This window comes from Lagenorhynchus albirostris, chromosome 19, assembly GCF_949774975.1.
Source record: "Lagenorhynchus albirostris chromosome 19, mLagAlb1.1, whole genome shotgun sequence".
In the NCBI taxonomy this organism is placed as follows: domain Eukaryota; kingdom Metazoa; phylum Chordata; class Mammalia; order Artiodactyla; family Delphinidae; genus Lagenorhynchus; species Lagenorhynchus albirostris.
In genome coordinates this window covers 2,659,784-2,681,225 of record NC_083113.1, presented here as the reverse complement: position 1 = coordinate 2,681,225, position 21,442 = coordinate 2,659,784, and the positions used below count along the sequence as shown (strand labels likewise).

At 42.8% G+C, this 21,442-nt stretch overlaps 1 protein-coding gene across 1 annotated transcript; it reads right to left on the bottom strand.

Moving 5' to 3' along the window:
- Positions 1-1,946: 1,946 nt before the first annotated feature.
- On the bottom strand, positions 1,947-19,847 carry LOC132510060 (zinc finger protein 211-like). The gene is given in 4 exon segments (XM_060131777.1): positions 1,947-5,151; positions 5,154-6,047; positions 18,381-18,507; positions 19,622-19,847. Coding segments are annotated over 4 exon segments (2,148 nt in total). The 5' UTR covers positions 19,655-19,847; the 3' UTR covers positions 1,947-4,057.
- Between the last annotated feature and the right edge of the window lie 1,595 nt (positions 19,848-21,442).

The window sequence follows — 21,442 nt, the reverse complement described above, 5'->3', positions numbered from 1 at the left end:
TATGGGGATTCTGGTCACTGCACTCTGTTTCCCTCCCTATCCAGCTTTGAGAACTCAAGTAACACCTTGTCCATCCTGATACCCTCTGTCTCCCTCCCAAGAGCCCTGCTCATACCCCAGCCCCATGCAGATGAACACAACTATCTTTTGATTGGGAACCCACATCAATGGCTTTCCTGTGAATGACCCCATTTATCTACCCAAACTGCCCACTGATCAGTCTATTATTAGTCTTCCAATTTGTGAAAGGAGGGGTCTGCACCTCAGAGAGGTTGAGGAGTGTCCACAAAGGCACACAGCTGTCAGGTCTCTGATGACAGTGCTTCCTCTACACTGCACAGGTGTACTGGCTTCTCTTCTAAACCTCCCTGAATGGACTTCATCTGCTGTCTTACAGCAATGAACTACCTACACCTGACGTCTGCATCGCCACCAGGGCCTCCAGCTCCACCTCCCCCAGTGTACATCTCCCTGCAAACACCTTCCCTTTTGCGAAGTTGTTCACAGGGACAGCAGCACCAACCCAGGAAACCACACAGAGTCTTCAGTGTCACCCCAGATGTGATACTGGCCTCCACCATATGCCATATGCAGTGATTTGTTTCCAAGGGTCTGTCCATCTTCTGCACAAACTCGCTTCAGGATGTGCCTGTGTCCGAATTGTCCTGGTCACTATTCTGAGCACTGTGAGGGGCCCAAAATGACTAAGAATGTCCACTGTGGCACTCTCCCTGTCCCCAAGGCTCTTCCTCCTAACCCCCTCACCCACTGCCCCACTGTCCCTCCTACCCCAACAGAAAAATATGAATCACCAAATGATTGCTAATAAGAAAGAAGGTGCCCACATCGCCTCGGGACTCACCGTTAACAAACCTTAGTCCAAATGCTAAAGGCTCAGTGCAGGCTGACACCTCCCATAAAGGCTGTAAAACCCCACCCCAAGTCCTTCGCTTGACAAAGCTGCTCACAGATGTGAATCTCCAGCTTCTAACAAGCTGTGACCCAGTCCCTGAACTGAATACCATCAGTGCATCATCAAACTTGCGGTGATGTGGGAGAGGTTGTTTTCTCCAAGCCAGTCTGCACTCACCTCACCACACGGATACACGAGAACTGTGTGACTGTGTGTGGCTCACACATGAGAATTTTGAGCATTCCTAACACATACCTGTGCCACAATGTCCCTGGAGTGTTTGTGTGGCCACACCTGCTGTGCGGAGTCAGCACCTCCCATTTTATTTCCCCAACAGGGTCTCACTTCTGTCATACATCCTTTGTGTAATGGTACATTAGTTTGTAGGTCCAGGCTGAATCAACGGGTGTTAGCATTCAAAATCTAACACACAGTGTCCCTGGTTGTGCTGACATGGACTGACATTTAGAATACTTCTGTGTGTAATAAAGTTACTGGAGTTATGAAGGGCTCTTTTATTATATATATATATTTTTTGCTGTGTTGGGTCTTAATTGCTGTGTGCAGGCTTTCTCTAGTTGCAATGAGCAGGGGCTACTCTTCGAAGCTTTGTAAGGGCTGTCATTGCAGTGGCTTCTCTTGTTGCAGAGCACAGGCTTCAGTAGTTGCCAAACGTGTGCCCTAAGGCACGCAGATTTCAGTAGTTGGGGTGCACAGGCTCACTTGCTCAGTGGCCTGTGGGATCTTCCTGGGCCAGAGATCAAACCCATGTCCCCTGCATTGGCAGGTGGACTCTTAACCACTGCGCCACCATGGAAGTCCTTGGCAGGCGGATTCTTAACCACTGTGCCATGAGGGTAGTCCCAGGGTTCTCTTATTTTAGAAATGCATTCTAAGAAGTTATGTATTCAAAGACATGATACCTAGGATTATAAATTTTAAAAACTATGAAGTAAGTCTTGATACACAAACACAAAAAAACGTGCATAAACAGGATAAATGATATAAGATACAGGAAGGGTCCAACACAGTCATTCCATTTATATATACATTTGAAAATAGCTATTACAAAAGTAGAATATGCTCTTGCATCAGTCATTTTAATGTTGAGGATGAATTAACAATGGCAGGAGGAAACCGGTTGGAGAGCTATACACAAGTATGTCAAAATGTACATTTTAACTAGGTAAAACTTAAGTCAACTATTCATCCAGTAAATGATTTTCAAAAGAAAGATGCAAAACCTATCACTTTATTATAATTCTACTATGGTTTATTAGCTACATTCTTAAAATTGCGGCTACTGTACCTATAATGGTGGAAAAAGAATACAATAGTGGACTACTGGCAATGCTTCCCAAATTAATGTTCAGTGAAATTATGTTGGCAATTTGACCTTGATTATGGTTGGAATATTTATACATGGAAACCAGCAAACACTACAAACCAGAGATTAATTTATTGTGTAACTGAATGTCTGGACTTAAAACTAAGGTAGAATATATTAATAATGCAGATTATTCCTAAACCTGTATAATGTATGTGGCCGTTACATTATGCATAGTATAAAATTGAGAAAAACTTGAGAACATATTCTTTCACTATTCCAAATTACAATTACATTCAGAAAAGAAATCACTCACGTTATTGATGAATGAGCGAAATCTAACAGATGTCTTTGCTGTTCACCAGCTCTTTTGTCAAAAAAAAAAGAAAATAGCCATATCTCACAAAATAAAATTAGGCAAAAGATAGAAATAGAAATTTAATCAGAGAGGAGACACAGGTAAAAAACAGACACATGAAAAACAAAAATTCAACATCAACAATCCTAAGAAAGGGAATTCCCTGGCAGTCCAGTGGTGAGGACTCCAGGCTCCCACAGCAGGGGGCATGGGTTAGATTCCTGATCAGAAGAACTAAGATCACACATGCTGTGTGACACGGTCAAAAAGAAGAAATCCTGAAGAAATGCAATTAAAATCATAATTTTTTATAGATGAATTTTAAAGTCTTCATGGGAGGGGTCAGCCTACGTTCAGTCGTAGCTTTTAAGGTAGGTTGATCAAGTGTGGGTCCCAAGGCAGGGAGGGCAAGTTCTTGCTAATTAACAATCATCATTTTGGTGAGTTAACACTTTTTCTGGAGGGATGGGAGGAACAGTGAGGAAATGGATCAAGGGCTTAGGAAGAGGATGCTTGGAGACCAGGTCACGTAGGGCCACGCTGGACGTTCTTAGTCCTTCCGTGTCTGTCACACTGCCCAGAACAGTGAGTGGGTCAACCACATAACAGGGCAACAGGAACATCCTGAGGTGGGTATGTAAAGATGGACAGGACCTTGGAAACGAATCACTGCATATGGCGATAGAGCCTGTGTCAAATCTGGGGTGACACCAATGACCCAGTCCAGAGTGCCTGGCTTAGTGCTGCTGTCCCTGTGGAGAACTTCCCAAGCAGGACGGTGTTTCCGGGAGATGTGTACTGGTGAAAATGAAGCTGGAGACCCTGGTAGTGATGCAGATGTCAGATGTGGGTAGTTCATGGTCAGGACACAGCAAGTGGAGGCCCTGCTCGGAGGGGCAGGAGAGAAGACAGTGGACGGGTGCAGGGTGTAGAGGAACCACTCTCACCAAAGGCCTGGCATTAGTGAGCCCTTGTGGAAGTCCTTCAACATCTCTGAGCTGGACACCCATTCTTTCACAAATGCCAATAATAATAACTGAATCACAGCACTGCATTTGTTGGATACATAAATGGAGTCAGTCACAGGAAAGTCATTAATATTGCTTCCCAGAGAAAAGATAATCCTGTCCATCAGCATGGGACTGGGATGTGAGCAGGGCTCCTGGTGTGGGGATCAGAGCACAGAAGTGTCAGGATGGACAAGGTGTTCTTTAAGTCCCCAAACCTGGGGGTGGGGGCAGGGGAGGAGTGAAGTGACCAGACTCTCGATATCCTGAACCAGGCAACCTGGCATTGAAGCCCAGATCACTGTCCATTTCTGGGAGATCACAAACACATGACACATCATCTCTATGTCTCAGTTTCCTCTCTAGAAAGGGTCCATTAGCTGCACGGGTTCTTCTCACTCTCTTACCACCTGGAACTCCTTCAATGTCACTGCCGGCCACGTTCGTGATATTCATAAAGCCCTTTCTTCAGTGTGAACTCTGTGATGTTTAATCAAGTGGCACCTTTGGGTGAAAGATTTACCACATTCTTTGCACTGAAAAGGCTTTTCTCCAGTGTGGATTTTCCTATGGATGCGGAGGAGTTGTCTTTGCTTAAAGGCTTTCCCACATTCAGTGCACCCATAAGGCCTTTCTCCAGTGTGAACTCTGTGATGATCATAGAGAGAGGATCGACTAGTAAAAGACTGCCCACATTCACTGCATTCATATGGCCTTTCTCCACTGTGAACTCTCTGATGATGAAGAAGGCTAGAGCTACCAGTAAAACATTTCCCACATTCACTGCACTTATAAGGCCTTTCTCCAGTGTGAATTCTCTGATGGTCACGAAGGCTCGACCTAGCGGTAAAAGATTTCCCACATTCACTGCATTCATAAGGCCTTTCTCCATTGTGAACTCTCTGATGATACTGGAGGCCACTCCTAGCAACAAAAGATTTCCCACATTCACTGCACTCATAAGGCCTTTCTCTAGTATTAACTCTCTGATGACACTTGATGTTCAGCCTAGGAGTTAAAGATTTCTCACATTTATTGCACTCATAAACCTGTTCTCCAGTGTGAAATTTCTTATGGGCATTGAGGTGTGCCTTTTGGCTAAAGAATTTCCCACATTCACTGCACTCAAAAGGCCTCACTCCACTGTGAGCTCTCCAATGATTACAAAGGTTCGACCTACTCGTAAACGATTTCCCACATTTATTGCACTCATAAGGCTTTTCTCCAGTGTGAACATTCATATGGGCACTGAGCTTTTCATTTCGGGTAAAGAATCTCCCACATTCACTGCACTCAAAAGGCCTTTCTCCACTGTGAATTCTCTGATGATTACAAAGGATTGACCAAGTAGTGAAAGATTTCCCACATTCACTGCACTCATAAGGCCTTTCTCCAGTGTGAACTCGCAGATGATAATAGAGGCCAGAGCTAGTAGTAAGAGATTTCCCACATTCATTGCACTCATAAGGCTTTTCTCCAGTGTGAACTCTCTGATGTGCAAGGAAATTGGATTTGCGGGCAAAATATTTTCCACATTGGGTGCATTATAAGGTTTTTCTCCAGTGTGAATTTTCTGATGTTCAATTAAGTTCCACTTTTGGATGAAAGATTTAGCACATTCCTTGCATTCATAAGGCTTTTCTCCACTGTGGATTTTCCTATGTGCTCTGAGGTACTTCCTTAGGCTAAAGGATTTCCCACATTCACTGCAGTCATAGCGTGTTCCTCCACAGTTAACTCTCTGATGTGTAAGGAAATGGGATTTGTGGCTAAAAAATTTTCCACAATGGCTGCATTCATAAGGCCTTTCTCCAGTGTGAACCTGCTCATGCTGAATTAGGTTAGTTCTTTGGGTGAAGGCTTTCCCGGATTCTCTGAACTCACAAAACCCTTCAGTAGTGAGGACTCTCTCATCCTGAATAAGTATTTCTGTGTATCTGGAGGCTTTCTTGCCTTCTCCCCAGCTGTGATGACCTTTTCCACTGTGAAAAACAGCTTCACACTCCTTACTGTTGTTCAGTTTCTTCCTGGTATTAGTGGTCTGTGGCTGAAGTTCCATGTTGGCCACGTAGTTGTTCCCAATCTCCATGTAGGTAGAGAGATTCTCCATTACATGGATTGTGCAACTTTTGAAAAATGCAGGTCTCCCCATATCACAGCTGAAGGGTTTCTCGCTAATGTGCTGCTTCTGGTGCTCTTGAAGGTTTGCAGTGAAATAGAACTGTTTCCCACATGCCCCACATATGTATGCTTTCTGCCCCCTATTTGTTCCTTGCTCTTCAGCCAAGTGCAAAATGTCTCTCAAAAGAGGGATGCACATCTTACACGGCTGGGCCCTCTCAGGAGATGAACCTGCCCTGGGGGTCCTCATCTGTGACACTCCTTCTGCAGATACACTCTGTTCAGAAGGTGTCTCTTCATCCTCAACTGCAGGAAAAGAACCTGAAAACAAAGAAGCGATGATGAAGTTCATGTTGAGTTTATTGCGGGGAGTTAGGCCATCACAAGTCTACATTTGACAAGTGAAAGAACCAGTTCACAGGATTGTGTTCAGGAAATGAATTTGGGGTCAAATTGAGAAGCAGCTGTTCTCACCAAGTACAGGACACAAGGAATGGATGGGGCCCAAAGCGAAAGGCGTCTTGTGCAATTCACTCCTTGTCAGTGGTCTTTACCAGGACTGCATCTCCTGGTGACCTCTGATAACGTACAGAAGTGTATGTCCATATATACACTAAGAAATGTAAAACAGATAGCTAGTAGGAAGCAGCCACATAGCACAGGGAGATCAGCTCAGTGCTTTGTGACCACCTAGAGGAGTGGGATAGGGAAAGTGAGAGGGAGATGCAAGAGGGAGAGGATATGGGGATATATGTGTATATATAGCTGATTCACTGTGTTATACAGCAGCAACTAACACAATGTAAAGGAATTATACTCCAATAAAGATGTTAAAAAAAAAAGTGTATGTCCAGGTCTCAGAAAATCTGACTGCAACAGGTCAGTTGCATTCCAGTTCTGGCATTCCAGAAATATTAAAGGATCCCTATGTTGAGGACACAAATAGTGTCAGTACGTACTATGGGAAAAACAGTGTGAAGACCACATGAGATAAGTGGTTTAGAGAGGTGGTAGGTAATGAATCCGAGAGTGCAGTCAGAATAAAAATGGGAAGTAGTAGAAATAACAAGTTGGCAGAATGTCACGAATGGAGAAAGATGAGAAGTGATTTGTAGCCACTGACAATGGCACTAAAACACTAGTCAAGAGGAAGTCATACTTCCTGATATGACTTAAACACAGACCTAATATCAAGGCCTCTCCCTGTTGTCATTCAAACACAGACCTAATATCAAGACCTTTCCCAGTTGTCATTCTTTATTTTATTTTATTTTATTTTTTTGCGGTATGCAGGCCTCTCACTGTTGTGGCCTCTCTTGTTGCAGAGCACAGGCTCCGAACACACAGGCTCAGTGACCCTGGGTCATGGGCCCAGCCGCTCTGCGGCATGTGGGATCTTCCCAGACTGGGACACAAACCCGTGTACCCTGCATCGGCAGGCAGACTCTCAACCACTCTGCCACCAGGGAAGCCCTGTCATTCATCTTAATCAGGCCACCTCTGAGGCTTTTTGCTGAGACCAGAGTCATGTCCATCCCATGAAGCCCAAAGGACTCTCCATCCCAATTTGACCAAATACACGGGACACAAATAATACAAGTCCTAACATAGTCAGGATGGCTGAATAGCCAATACTGGCCGAGAGGAACTCAGTACACAATACACAATATATAAATATTACATTTTATGTCTGGTGCAGGGACTTTCCTGGTGACCCAGTGGTTAAGACTCTTTGTTTCTAATGCAAGGGGCACAGGTTTAATTCTTGGTCGGGCATGCCACGCAGTGGGGCCAAAAAAAAGAACATCCGGTGGAGCCAGAGGAAAAGATGTACAATGGATGGAGTACAAAATGTTAGGAATGTGTCTCCCCACCTAAACAACTATTATACTGGCAGAATCTAATTGATCTAACTCTTTTGCAACCATGGCACCTTCTGAAGATCTGCAGTGTTCCACAAAACAGTTTGAAAAGACAAAGCTTCAGAATCAAAATCAGATATCACAGGGATGTTTGAACAATCACATTGGGAATATAAAATAATTATGACTAATATGTTAATTAATGTCTACTAAGGGATAAAGCAGCCAGCATACAATTCCAGAAGGGAAATGTAAGCTGAGAGATGAAAATTTTAACAAAGGACCAAAAAGAAATGCTAAAGATCAAGTACACCATAACAGAAATGAAGAATGACTATGATGGGCTTATTCGTACCCTGGACACAGCTGAGGAGAGAATATTTGAACTTCTTTTTCTGTTAGGAGAAACTTCCAAAACTGAAAAATAAACTGAAAAAATACAAAAATTAAAATAAAAAATAAACACCCAAATATACAACATCTGTGGGACAAACACAAAATATTTAACACACACATATGGAAACATCTCAAACAGAAAGAAAAAAAGAAACGGAATAAATACTTGAAGCAATAATGATGGAGAATTTCTAACAAAATGATGTCAGATACCAACCAACAGATCCAGAAAGCTCAGTGAACATGAGGCAGGTTTAATGCCAAAAACACTACATCTTAGGCTTATCACATTCAAATGCAGAAAGAAAAAATACTAAAAGAGGCTAAAGGAATCAACACCTTTCCCAAGAGAAGCCAAAAAAACCCACCCAATTACATTTCAATTCTCCTCAGAACTCAGGGAAATAAGAACTGAATGGAGTAAAATATTTAAAGTGGGAAGGGGGAGGGGACATCACCAACCTAGAATTTGGTAACCAGCGACATAAATCTTCAACACTGATGATGAAATAAACACGTTCTTAGACACAGAAAAATTGTGGAACTATATTAAAAGGATTCTTCAGAGAGAAAAAATGACATAGATCACAAATTTGGGTTTCATAGAGAAAGGAAGACCATAAGAGAATAAAACACTTTCATTGACATAAAACTGACATGGGACATTGTATTTCTTTAAGTTGTACAACATGATTTATGTATACACTGCTAGGAGCACCACAATAAGTTTAGTTAACATACATAATTACATTTTTTTCTTCTGATGAGAACTTCTAAGATCTACCCTTTGGAAACTTCTAAATGTACAATACAGTTGTATTAACTAAAGTCACTATGCTGTGCACTACATCCCCAGGACTTACTCATCTTATAACTAGAAGTCTGTAACTTCTGACACCCTTCACTCACTTCATCTAACCACCTTGCCCTGCTCTGGCAATCACTAATCCTTTCTCTGTATCTGAGTTTGGTGGTGGTGTTGTTGTTTTAAAGATTCAACATGTAAGTATACTCATGTAGTACAGGTAAACCTGGAACAACATGGGTTAAAACTACTTGGGTCCACTTGTACAGAGATATTTTTCAACAAATACACACAGGATCACATGATCTGTAGCTAGATGAATCCACAAATGGGAAAACTTCAGAATCAGAGGGCTGACTATGGGACTTCAGCATCCACAGATTTCAGTATATGCAGGGGCTCCTGGAACCAATCCTCCGTGGAAACAGTGGGACAAGTGGATTTGTCTTTCTCTCTCTGACTTATTTCACTTAGCATAATGTCCTCAAGGTCTATCCATGTTGAGGCAAATGGCAAAATTTCTATCTTTCTTTATGGTTGTATATTATTGAATAATATGCCACATATACCACATGTTTGTTAGATCCACTCATCCATCAATGGACACTTAGGTTGTTTCCATCTGTTGAATATTGTAAATAATGCTGAAATAAACCTGAGGTACAGATATCTTTTTGAGATGATGATTTCACTCCCTGTGGATAAATACACAGAGGTGGAATTGCTGGACCATAAGGAAGTTCCTTTTTGAATTTTGTAAGGATTCTCCATAGTTTTCCATAGTAGTTGTAACAATGTACACTCCCACCAACAGTGCACAAGGGGTCCCTTTTCTCCACAACTTCACCAACACTTATTTCTTGGCTTTTTCACAACAGACATTGTAACATGTGTGAGGTCATATCTCACGGTGGTTTTTTTTCCTAACTTTTTATTTATTTTTGGCTGCATTGTGTCCTCATTTCTGTATGTGGGCTTTCTCTAATTGCAGTGAGTGGGGGCTAGGCTTTTGTTGTGGTGCACGGGCTTCTCATTGTGGTGGATTCTCTTGTGGCGGAGCACAGGCTCTATGTGCACAGACTTCGGTAGTTGCAGCATGCAGGCTCGAAAATTGCAGCACACAGGCCCTAGAGTGTGTAGGCTTCAGCAGTTCTGTCACATGGGCTCAGTAGTTGTTGTGCAGGATCTAGGGCACACAGGCTCCCGTAGTTGTGACACTTGGACTCAGAAGTTGTGGCTCATGGGCTCTAGAGCACAGGCTCAGTAGTGTGGCACAGGGCCTTAGCTGCTCTGCAGCACATGAGACCTTCCTGGATCAGGGATCTAACCCACGTCCCCTGCAGTGGCAGGTGGATTATTCTTTTTTTAATAAATTTATTTCTTTATTTATTTTTGGTTGTGTTGGGTGTTCGTTGCTGCATGCGGGCTTTCTCTAGTTGCCACAAGCAGGGGCTCTCTTCGCTGTGGTGCACGGGCTTCTCATTGTGGTGGCTTCTCTTGTTGCAGAACACGGGCTCTACACACGCGGGCTTCAGAAGTTTTGACACACAGGCACAGTAGTTGTGGCTCCTGGGCTCTAGAGTGCAGGCTCAGTAGTTGTAGCTCACAGGCTTAGTTGCTCCAGGGCATGTGGGATCTTCCCAGAACAGGGCTCGAACCCATGTCCCTGCATTGGCAGGTGGATTCTCAACCACTGTGCCAGCAGGAAAATCCTCATTGTGGTTTTGATTTGCATTTCCCAACCATTAGTGATATTGAGCATCTTTTCATGTAGCCATTGCCCATATGCATGTCTTCTAAGGAAAAATAGTAACTGTATACTCCATTATGCATTTTTTAATTAATGAATTTATTTATTTTTGGCTGCATTGTATCTTCATTATTGCATGTGGGCTTTCTCCAGTTGTGGCGAGCGGGAGCTACTCTTTGTTGCGGTGTACAGGCTTCTCATTGCAGTGGCCTCCCCTGTTGCGGAGCACAGGCTCTAGGTGCACAGGCTTCAGTAGTTGTGGCATGCAGGCTCAGTAGTTGTGGCTCATGGGCTCCAGAGCACAAGCCCAGAAGCTGTAGCACATAGGCTATCTGCTCTGAGGTATGTGGGATCTTCCCAGACCAGGGCTTGAACCTGTGCCCCCTACATTGGCAGGCGGACTTGCAACCACTGCACAACCAGGGAAGCCCTGTTATGCATTTTAAAACACACCCATTTATGTATGCTTATGTAAAATTAGAACAAATGAGAACAATAATACAATGCAGGATAGCAATTAGGATTTTTTAAAATTATAAGGTATTCAAACTACCAAGGCAGCCATACAGTGTTATATGAAAGTGGACTTCAATCAGATGTAAATACAGAGTGCAAACTCTAGCACAACTACATTAAAAAAATGAAAAGAAACGAATATATCTGATATGCTAACAAGGAGAGAAAATGCAATCATACAAGATGCTCGATTTAAACAATAAAAACAAGAGTGGAAGACTAAAATAGGAACAAAGAATATGGTCAATGGTAGAAAATGGTAACAAATACATTAAATATTTATCCACCTATATCAATATATTAAACACTGATAGTCTCAATGCACCAATGAAAAGAGAGATTATCAGAGTGAATCCATAAGCAGGAGTCAGCTATATGTTCTCTCAAAATAATCCACTTTATTTATTTATTTTACATCTTCATTAGAATATAATTGCTTTACAATGTTTTGTTAGTTTCTGCTGTATAACAAAGTGAATCAGCTATCTGTATACGTATATCCCCATATTCCCTCCCTCTTGAGCTTCCCTCCCACTCTACCTATCCCACCCCTACAGGTCGTCACAAAGCATTGAGCTGATCTCCCTGTGCTATGCAGCTGCTTCCAACTAACTATTTTACATTTGATAGTGTATATATGTCAATGCTACTCTCTCACTTCGTCCCAGCTTACCCTTCCCCCTCCCTGTGTCCTCAAGTCCATTCTCTACATCTGTATCTTTATTCCTGTCATGCCCCTAGGTTCATGAGTACCATTTTTTTAAGATTCCATATATATGCATTAGCATATGGTATTTGTTTTTCACTTTCTGACTTACTTCACTCTGTATAACAGACTCTAGGTCCACCCGCCTTATTACAAATAACTCAATTTTGTTCCTTTTTATGACTGAGTAATATTCCATTGTATATATGTACCAGATCTTCTTTATCCATTCAACTGTCAATGGGCATTTAGGTTGCTTCCATGTCCTGGCTATTGTAAATAGTGCTGCAATGAACACTGTAGTACATGTAGTTGTTTGAATTCTGGTTTTCTCAGGGTAGTGGGATCTCAGCCCAGTAGCAGGATTTCTGGGTCATATGGTAGTTATTTTCTTAGTTTTTCAAGGAACCTCCATACTGTTCTCCATAGTGGCTATATCAACTTACTGCATGTGCACTTTCTCTAGTTCCAGCAAACAGGAGTTACTCTTCAGTGCAGTGTGCAGGCTTCTCATTGTGGTGGCTTCTCTTGTAGAATACGGGATCTGGGCATGCAGACTTCCATAGTAGCAGCACACAGACTCAGTAGTTGTGGCTCACAGGCTTAACTGCTCTGTGGCACGTGGAATCTTCCTGGACCAGGGATCAAGCCCATGTCCCCTGCATTGGTAGGTGGATTCTTAACCAATGTGCCATGAGTGAAGTCCAGAAACCCACTTTAAATACAAATATGTGAGAATTTCCTGGCAGTCCTGTGGTTAGGACTTGGCGCTTTCACTGCTTTAGGCCAGGTTCAATCCCTGGCCAGGGAACTAAGACACTGCAAGCTGTGGCACAGCCAAAAGAAAAAAGAAAAAGAATCCGCCAATACATGATGTCATTGATAGATTCGGAAAACCAGATCTGGCAAAATCCAACACCTATTCATGATCAAAATCTCCATCTCCTAGTAAACTAAAAATAGAAAAAGAACTTCAACTTGACGATTGAAATAAACCCTATAGTCTCATCTTTACCAGATGAAAAACTAGAGAAAAACTAGAAACTTTCCCAATAAGATGAAGAAGTCAAGGCTCTTCCCTCTGGCAACTCCCTTTCAACTTTATACTCTAAGTCATAATTAATGGACTGATAGGAGAAAGTTACATAAAAGTTATATTGATTGGGAAGGAAGGAATCAAACTGCCTTAATTCTCAGATGATATAACCAGCTATGTAAAAACCAAAATATACACACACAAAAAAAAACCCCCCAAAACAAATTCTGGAACTTGAAAGCAATTATAGCCAAGTTTCAGGATACAAGGATACTATACAAAAGTCAATCACTTTCCAATACATCAAGAATAAACAAGTGAAATTTGAAATTAAAAACACAAGACCATGTACATTAACACCTCCCTAAACAAGTAGAGAGAGAAAGGAAGAAACACTTAATTATAAATCTACCAAGACATATACAAGATTTACATGAAGGGAGACTTCCCTGGTGGCACAGTGGTTAAGAATCTGTCTGCCAATGCAGGGGATGTGGGTTTGATTGCTGGTCCATTAAGATCCCACATGCTGTGGAGCAACTAAGCCCATAAGCCACAACTACTGAGCCTGTGTTCCAGAGCCTGTGAGCCACAACAACTGAGCCCACGTGCCACAACTACTGAAGCCCATGTGCCTAGAACCCATGCTCCGCAACAAGAGAAGCCACCACAATGAGAAGCCTGCGCACCGCAATGAAGAGAAACCCCTGCTCGCCGCAACTAGAGAAAGCCCGCCTGCAGCAAGAAAGACCCAACGCAGCCAGAAATAAATAAATATAAAAAGAAAAAAAATCTACATAAGGGAAACTCTAAAATTCCGATGAAGAAATCAAAGGACTACATAAACAGAACTAACTTAATGGAAAGATATTTCATGTTCATAAATATGAAGACCCACTACTGTCAAGAAGTCAGTTCTTCCTAATTTCACCTAGACTGCACCTAGATTCAATGCAATCCAAATCAAAATCCCAGCACATTATTTTGTGGACATAAGTAAACTGATCCTAAAGTTTATACAGAGAGGCAAAAGTCCCAGAATAGCCAAAACCATACTGAAGAACAAAGGTCGCAGACTGACACTACTCAACTTCAAGACTTAGTATCTTAAAAAGAAAAAGAAAGAAAAAAAGAGAAAGGAAAAGAAAAACAAGATTTAGTATTTAAGGTAATCAAGCCTGGGAATTCCCTGGCACCCTTGGTTAGGATTCTGCAAATTCACTGCTGAGGGCCCAGGGTTCAATCCCTGGTTGGGGAACTAAGAACTTATAAGCTGCGTGGCATGGTGAAAAAAAACAAAAACAAAATGTAATCAAGCCAGTGCAGTATTGTAGGAAGGACAGAGAAACAGATCAATGAACAGTATTGAGAGCACAAAAACAGATCCACAGAAATACATTCATCTGACTTTTGACAGATGACAAGTGCCATACAATGGAGAAAAATAAAGTCTTTAGAATAAATAGTACTGGAACAACCGAACATCACATGCCAAGACATGAATTCTAGACACAAACCTTACACCCTTCACAAAAAATTAACTCAAAATAGATAATGGGACTAAAAGTTAAGTACAAAAAACCCTTGGGCTTCCCTGGTGGCGCAGTGGTTGAGAGTCCGCCTGCCGATGCAGGGGACATGGGTTCGTGACCCGGTCCGGGAAGATCTCACATGCTACGGAGCGGCTAGGCCCGTGAGCCATGGCCACTGAGCCTGCGCGTCTGGAGCCTGTGCTCCGCAACGGGAGGGGCCACAACAGTGAGAGGCCTGCGTACCGCAAAAAAAAAAAAAAAAAAAATCTTAAAATTCAGTATGAAAACAACAACCCAAATAAAAAATGAGCAAAACATCTTAACAAACACTTTATTAAAAGAAGATATACACATAAAAATTTAGCATATACAAAGATGCACGGAAATGCAAATTAAACTCAAAAGCAGATACCAATACATACCTATAAAAATGGCCAAAATCCAAACATTGACAACACCAAACGCTGGTGAGGGTGTGGAGCAACAAGAATTTCATTCATTGCCGATTGGAATGCTTAATGGTAGTCCGCTTTGAAAGGCAGTTTAGTAGTTTCTTACTAAACTGAACATAATCTTATATCCTCCAGCAATTGTACTCTGCGGTATTTATACAAAGGAGTTGAAAAGGGACATATACACAAAAACCTTCAAACAGATATTTACAGTAGCTTTATTCAAAACTTTCAAAACTTGGAAGTAATCAAGAAATCCTTCAGTAGATGAATGGGTAAACATGATACATCTAGAGAACAGCAACATTATTTACAAATAAACTGCAATGAGCTATCAAGTCAAGAAAACTTAAAATGCATGTTACTATGTGAAATAAGCCAAGATGAAAAGGCTACATACTGTATGAGTCCAAGGATATGACATTCTCAAAAAGGGGAAACTAATGAGACAGTAAAAAAGTAATCAGGGGACACCAAGGAGTATGGGGGAAGAAGGGATGAACAGGTGGGGCACAGAGAATTTTTAATTGAAAACATTCTGTATGATACTATAACGGTGAATACATGTCATTATACATTTATCAAAGCCCACAGAATGTACAACACCACGAGTGAACCCTATTGCAAACTTTAGATTTTGAGTGATAATGATGTGTTCGTGTAGGTTCATCAGTTTTAACACTCAGATGGGGGATTTTTTAATTCAATGCAATCCCTATCAAAAACAATGACGTCTTCAAGAAATAGAAAGATTCAAAAAAAAATATTCAGACTCAAATTCACATAGACTCTCAAGGGATTCAATACAGCCAAAGCAATTGTGAAAAAAAAACAAAGTTGAAGGATTCACAACATATGAATTCAAACTTTCTTACAAAGCTACAGTAAGCAAAACACCATAAGGTGCTACTGGCATAAAGACAGATATATACTCCAGTGGAATAGAACAGAGACTAGAGTGTCTAAAAATCAGCCCTCAAATATATGATGCAATAATTACTAACAAGAGGATGATTTTCATTGAATAAAGACAGCCTTTTCAACAAATGGCACAGGGAAAACCAGATACCCACATGCACAACAATGAAATTAGAACCTTACCTAACACCATACACAAAAATTCACTCAAAATATATCAAAGGCCTAAACGTAAGAGCTAACATGTAAGAGCCTTGTTTACAGGGAGAGTTAGAAAAAACAAACAAGTAAAGCTTCAAAACGTTGGATTCAGCCATGATTTCTTGCCTTTGACAACAAAGGCAAAAGCAACAAAACAAAAAATAAACAAATTGGACCTCATAAAAACGAACAATTTTGGTTGCATACCTTTAATTTACACAAACTTATGTGTCATTATAGCCTAAGAAAGCTGGGGGAAGAAAGGGAAAAAATGAAGAACTTTTTAACATCAAAGGACACTATAAACACAGTAAGAAAGAAACCACAGATTGGGAGAAAACATTTCCAAAACACGTATATAAAAAGGGATTCATATCCACAATTTATGGATAAATCTGTAATTCAGCAACAACCAAAAACCAACTTGATTAATAAATAAAAAAGAACTTTAACAGATATTTTTCTAAAGCTGTACAAATGGCCAATAAGCACACCGAAAGGGATGTAATTGAAATGGGAAAAATATACCATTTCACCCCATTAGGATGGCTATGATCTAAAGAACAGAAAATAACAGGGACCTCCCTGGCAGTCCAGTGGTTAAGACTGCACGCTGTCACTGAAGGGGGCGCAGGTTTGATCCCTGGTAATCACTTCTTGGGGAACTAAGATCCCGCAAGCCCCCCAGCAAGGCCGAAACAAAACAAAAAAAGAGAACAGAAAATAACAGATGCTGGAACATCCGGGGTGGAGCAATGGTTAAGACTCTGCACTTCTAACGCAGGGGGTCGGGGTTCGATTCCTGGTCAGGGAACTAGATCCCACATGCATGCCACAACTAACAGTTCACATGCCACAACTAAGGAGTCTGCAAGCTGCATCTAAGGAACAAGTGAGCCAGAACTAAGGAACCTGCCTTCCACAACTAAGACTTGGCGAAACTGAAATAAATAAATAAATGTTAAAAAAATAAAAAGAAACAAAAAACCAGATGCTGGCGTGGATATAGAGAAATTGGAATCTTGAAAAAAGTCTTGAAAAAATATCCTATGGTCTGTTTTAGTAGTAACAATGTCAGTGACAACACTGTCACACAGTCAGGCACAAAAATATGTCAGGTAGAAGAATGGAGCAAAGTTTGGGTACCATTCATTTGGACAGTCACCTGGCCAAAGACAGGGCAAACAAGGAGGGATTGATCAGGTGGATAGCAAGACTACTGACCATGACAGTCTCCCAAGGCAACAGAAATAAAAGCAAAAATAAACAAATGGGACCTCATCAGACTTACAAGCTTTGGCACAGCAAAGGAAACCATAAAGAAAACAAAAAGATATCCTATTTCCAAATAATGTGACTGACAAAGCCTTAATTTCCAAAATATATAAACAGCTATACAACTCAATAACAAAAAACAAACAACCTTGAAGACCTAAATAAACATCTCTCTAAAGCAAAAACACAACTGGGCAATAGGCACATGAAAAGATGCTGATCATCGCTAATTATCAGAAAAATACAAATCAAAACTATTCAATACAATGAGGTACAATCTCACACCAGTCAGAATGGCCATCATTAAAAATCCTACAAATAACAAGTGTAGGAAAGGGTGTGGAGAAAAAGGAAACCTCTTACACTACTGCTAGGACTGTAAATTGGTACAGCGACTATGGAGAATAGCATGGAGGTTCCTCAAAAAACAAAAAATAGAGTTACCATATATTCCAGCAATCCCATTCCTCACCATATATACAGAGAAAAACATGGTTTGAAAGGATACATGCACCCCAATGTTCAATGCAGCACTGTTTACAATAGCCAAGACATGGAAGCAAACTAAATGTTCATCGACAGTTGAATGGATAAAAAAGATGTGGTGCTTATATACCATGGAATATTACTCAGCCATTAAAACGAATGAAATAATGCCATTCACAGCAACATGGATGGACCTACAGATTGTCATACTGAGTGACGTTAAGTCACAAAGAGAAAGATATGCAGAATCTTAAAAAAAAGTTGATACATATAAACTTATTTAGAAAACAGAAACAGACTCACGGACATAGAGAATGAAATTGTGGTTGCCAAGGGGGAAGGGTGAAGGGGATGGATAGTTAGGGAGTTTGGAATTGACATGTACACACTGCTGTATTTTAAATGGATAACCACGGACCTACTGTACAGCAGAAATTAAAACAAAATTGTAAATCAACAATACTTCAATAAAACTAAAAACAATCTACAAAAAAGACTACTGACCCTGAATCTTTAGCTGCAACTTTGGGGCTAACTGGTGTTCGGGCACTAAGGACTAGGGATGCACTCTGTCTAGCCATAGTAACCACAGCACATAACCAAGGAATTTAAGAAGAAAGCAGTGCCCATGTACCAGATGTGAGGACAGAGCTGCCCTTGAGGAAGAGAAGAAAGGAAGAACCTAGCTCAGAGGATAGGGGTGGGTGTGAGGGCCTTACCCAGCATGCATACAACTGCAAAGTTCTCCAGCATGACATCAAGATACAGGTGTATCTGAACCTCATCAAGAAGACACCATTCCTCCCAGGAGAAGTACACGGCCACATCCTCAAAGGTCACACTGCCCTGGTATAAGAGGGACAAATGAAACCATGAACGGTCTCACTCCTGAAAACCCACAATCCATCTTCCCACACACTTCCCCTACTGCCCAAAAAGATGGAGCCATTTGAGACCTGGGGTAGAAAACCTCCCTCCTCTGATCTGAATCTCCCAATACCTCCAGAACACACAGGCAGTCATTTGAAGCCGAAATCCTGCTTTTCTGTGCTGTTTATTCCCACCAGAAAATAAAGGAGACCTGCACTTACCTAAACCAACTCAACCTCACCTCAAAGTACTTCCACATACTGGTGTGGGTTCTGGAGTAACCTTCCATACTCCCTCCATAGAACGTCTGGGCCTGCACTCAGTACCCAGAGCATGAGGTTCTCCAAGGTCCCCCAACCAAAAAGCTAGTAGAATGGCAGATGAAGTGCCCTAAGACACCTCAAATACAGAGAATGTGTGCGTGGGAGTCAAAACAAGTGAGGGATTGGGACAACCTCCATTAACCAAAAGTGCTTCTGCAGCCCTGGGAATCTGTGGGAACAAGCAGGCCATAGAAGAAAGTGACCATGGTGGTATTCCAGGAGATCAGGCCTTCCCTGGTCCCATGGCGGAACCAGAGCCAGATAATCTCGGGCTGACTGGCTAATCTCCCCTCCCTGCCTCCGTCCCCAGTGCTACCTTTTATCAGTTGTGACCTTGGAAATTCCACAACTTCCCTCTGCCTCAAAGTCCTCATCGCCCACCTAGAGTCTTTTCTTCCACTGAACAGGCTTTGGAGAATTTTTAAAAGCCTAACTCAGATTGTGTCCTTCCTTTGTTCAAAACTCTCCACCGATCCGAGGGCCCTAAGAAGAAAAGTATAGCCTCTCAGCTACCACTGCAGATACAGCCTGGCCTCAAACTTAGTTCCTCGCAGAAACAAGACGGAATACACGTCCCCGGAATGTTCCTGCTTCGGTTGCATCTCCAAGCCTCACTCACACCGCATACACTGGTGGTCAGAAATAGATAAAACACCCCTGAAGCCCTCACTGTCCTGGACCAGACGTGACCAGGCGCCGCTCACTCGGGGCGTTTGTATTTCTGTGGGGAAACGGGCAGGCGAGAACCCGGAGACCGCAGCGTTTACCTGAGGTGGGTCCCTCAGTGCAGAAGCCGCCATCGGAGCCTTTGCTCGGAGCGGAGCTGCGACAGTCCAGCGACCGGGTCGGAGTCGGCACGGTTACTCGCCGCAAGCGGCGGCGTCGTCCCCGCCCCGCCCCTGTCTAGTGCGCACAAACCCTCCACTTCCGCCTCCTGGGCCCTTCACCTCGTTCCCAACATCGCACAGCGGAGGTATTGAACAGGTCTACAGTCTCAACAACAATCAAAATCTCCTTACGAAGACACCGGAAGTCCTCCTCCCTGATGTTCCCCTCCCGGAAATGCTCCTTTTCTAGATTTTCATTGGATGAACGTTCCCTTAGCGCAAGTTCTTCTGTGTAATGTAGTTCCGTGGCCTGAAGCAGTGGCGCCCCACACTGGAAGCACCAGGAAAAAAGCCCAACAGCACCGAGCGGAGCGCTGGGAAATCAGCTGGGGTTGGGGGGTGAGGAAGCGGCTCCATCCCTCTTAAGGTCTGGGTGGGGATACATGAGGAAAGGGGGGGGGTATACTTCAGAGCATTTATTTAATCTCAGACTCCTTGAAGCCAAACCACGTCGACATCCAGTGGTAACAGAAGTAAATAAACATCCTATTGCTCTTGAAATGCGTGCACCCTGAAGTGCTAGAGTCATTTTGTAAGCTATGATCAGGGACAAGAAAAAAGACAGGACCCTGACTGGGAATCTGGAAAGGAGATATTGGGCTGGCGTGATGCAGCTAAACAAGAGGGAAAGCACAGCTTTTGGTCCCCCCAGCAAAGGCTCTCCTGGCTGCATAGTCAGTGATTGTGCCCAAGTCACTGAGAAACACTGACGGATGATCAGGCCACCCCAAATGGCTGTATTCTTGCTCTATGTACATCCCTGCCCCACCAGTCTGATTCATCTGCACCCTACTCACATGGCTGACCTTCCCTGTTAATCATAAGGCTTATTCAGTCAATGCCTACCTTCTTGCCCTAGCCACAGGTAGTGATTTTTCTAATCTTTAGATCATAACTTCTTCACATTGATAGTTTATCAAAGGGGCTGAGTGCTGTTCTCCTATGATGGTTTCCCTGAGAACTGATGAGCTAACCTCACGTCAATTCCCTCTAAATCAGGTAAACTCCTTCTACCCCCCAGTAAAAAAGAACTGCAGTCACATTCTGCCTCCTGTCTGCAGACAATGGTGGGAGTGTGTCTCCAGGACCTTGCTCTGGATAAGTAATATCCCCTATCCATTAAACCATTGATGTCTCTGTCCTTGTCTCTGGGTTCTTTCTTTGGTCTTCAGGCTGGGCAATTATTCATATATTATCCTGCCTCTGGGACAAGACCCCTTACTCTCTCCCAGCTGACCAGTGTCTCCAGCCTCCACCACTCCCGCCCTGCTGTGGCACCGCTCCCCAGGGAGAAGGCAGAGCCAGTGTGGTTTCTCTGCATGTATGGTGGAGTGGATGAGCTGTGGCCAAACAGCTACCGTCAGAGGTGTGGGCTGCTTCTCATGTACCGGTGGAGCAAGTTCCCTCAATGGCCACCGCAGCCCCACCTGGGCTCTGCCCTGGGACTAGGTTGCCTCTTCATCCATAAATGGAGTCTTTCCCTGGTCTTGACTGCCCCAGATCCAGCGACATGTTGGGGCATGGAGTTAGTGTAGCCAGAGCATTTCTTCTGCTCTGGCCGGGGTGTGTGGTGAACCTGCTCACTGGAAACTGGCAGCTGCTGAAGCAAATCTCTCTCTGCCCGGTCCCAGGACCAGGTGGGAGCATGCATACTCCTTCCAAACAGAGTCCAGGATCCTCCAACCTTTCTCTCTGTCCCAC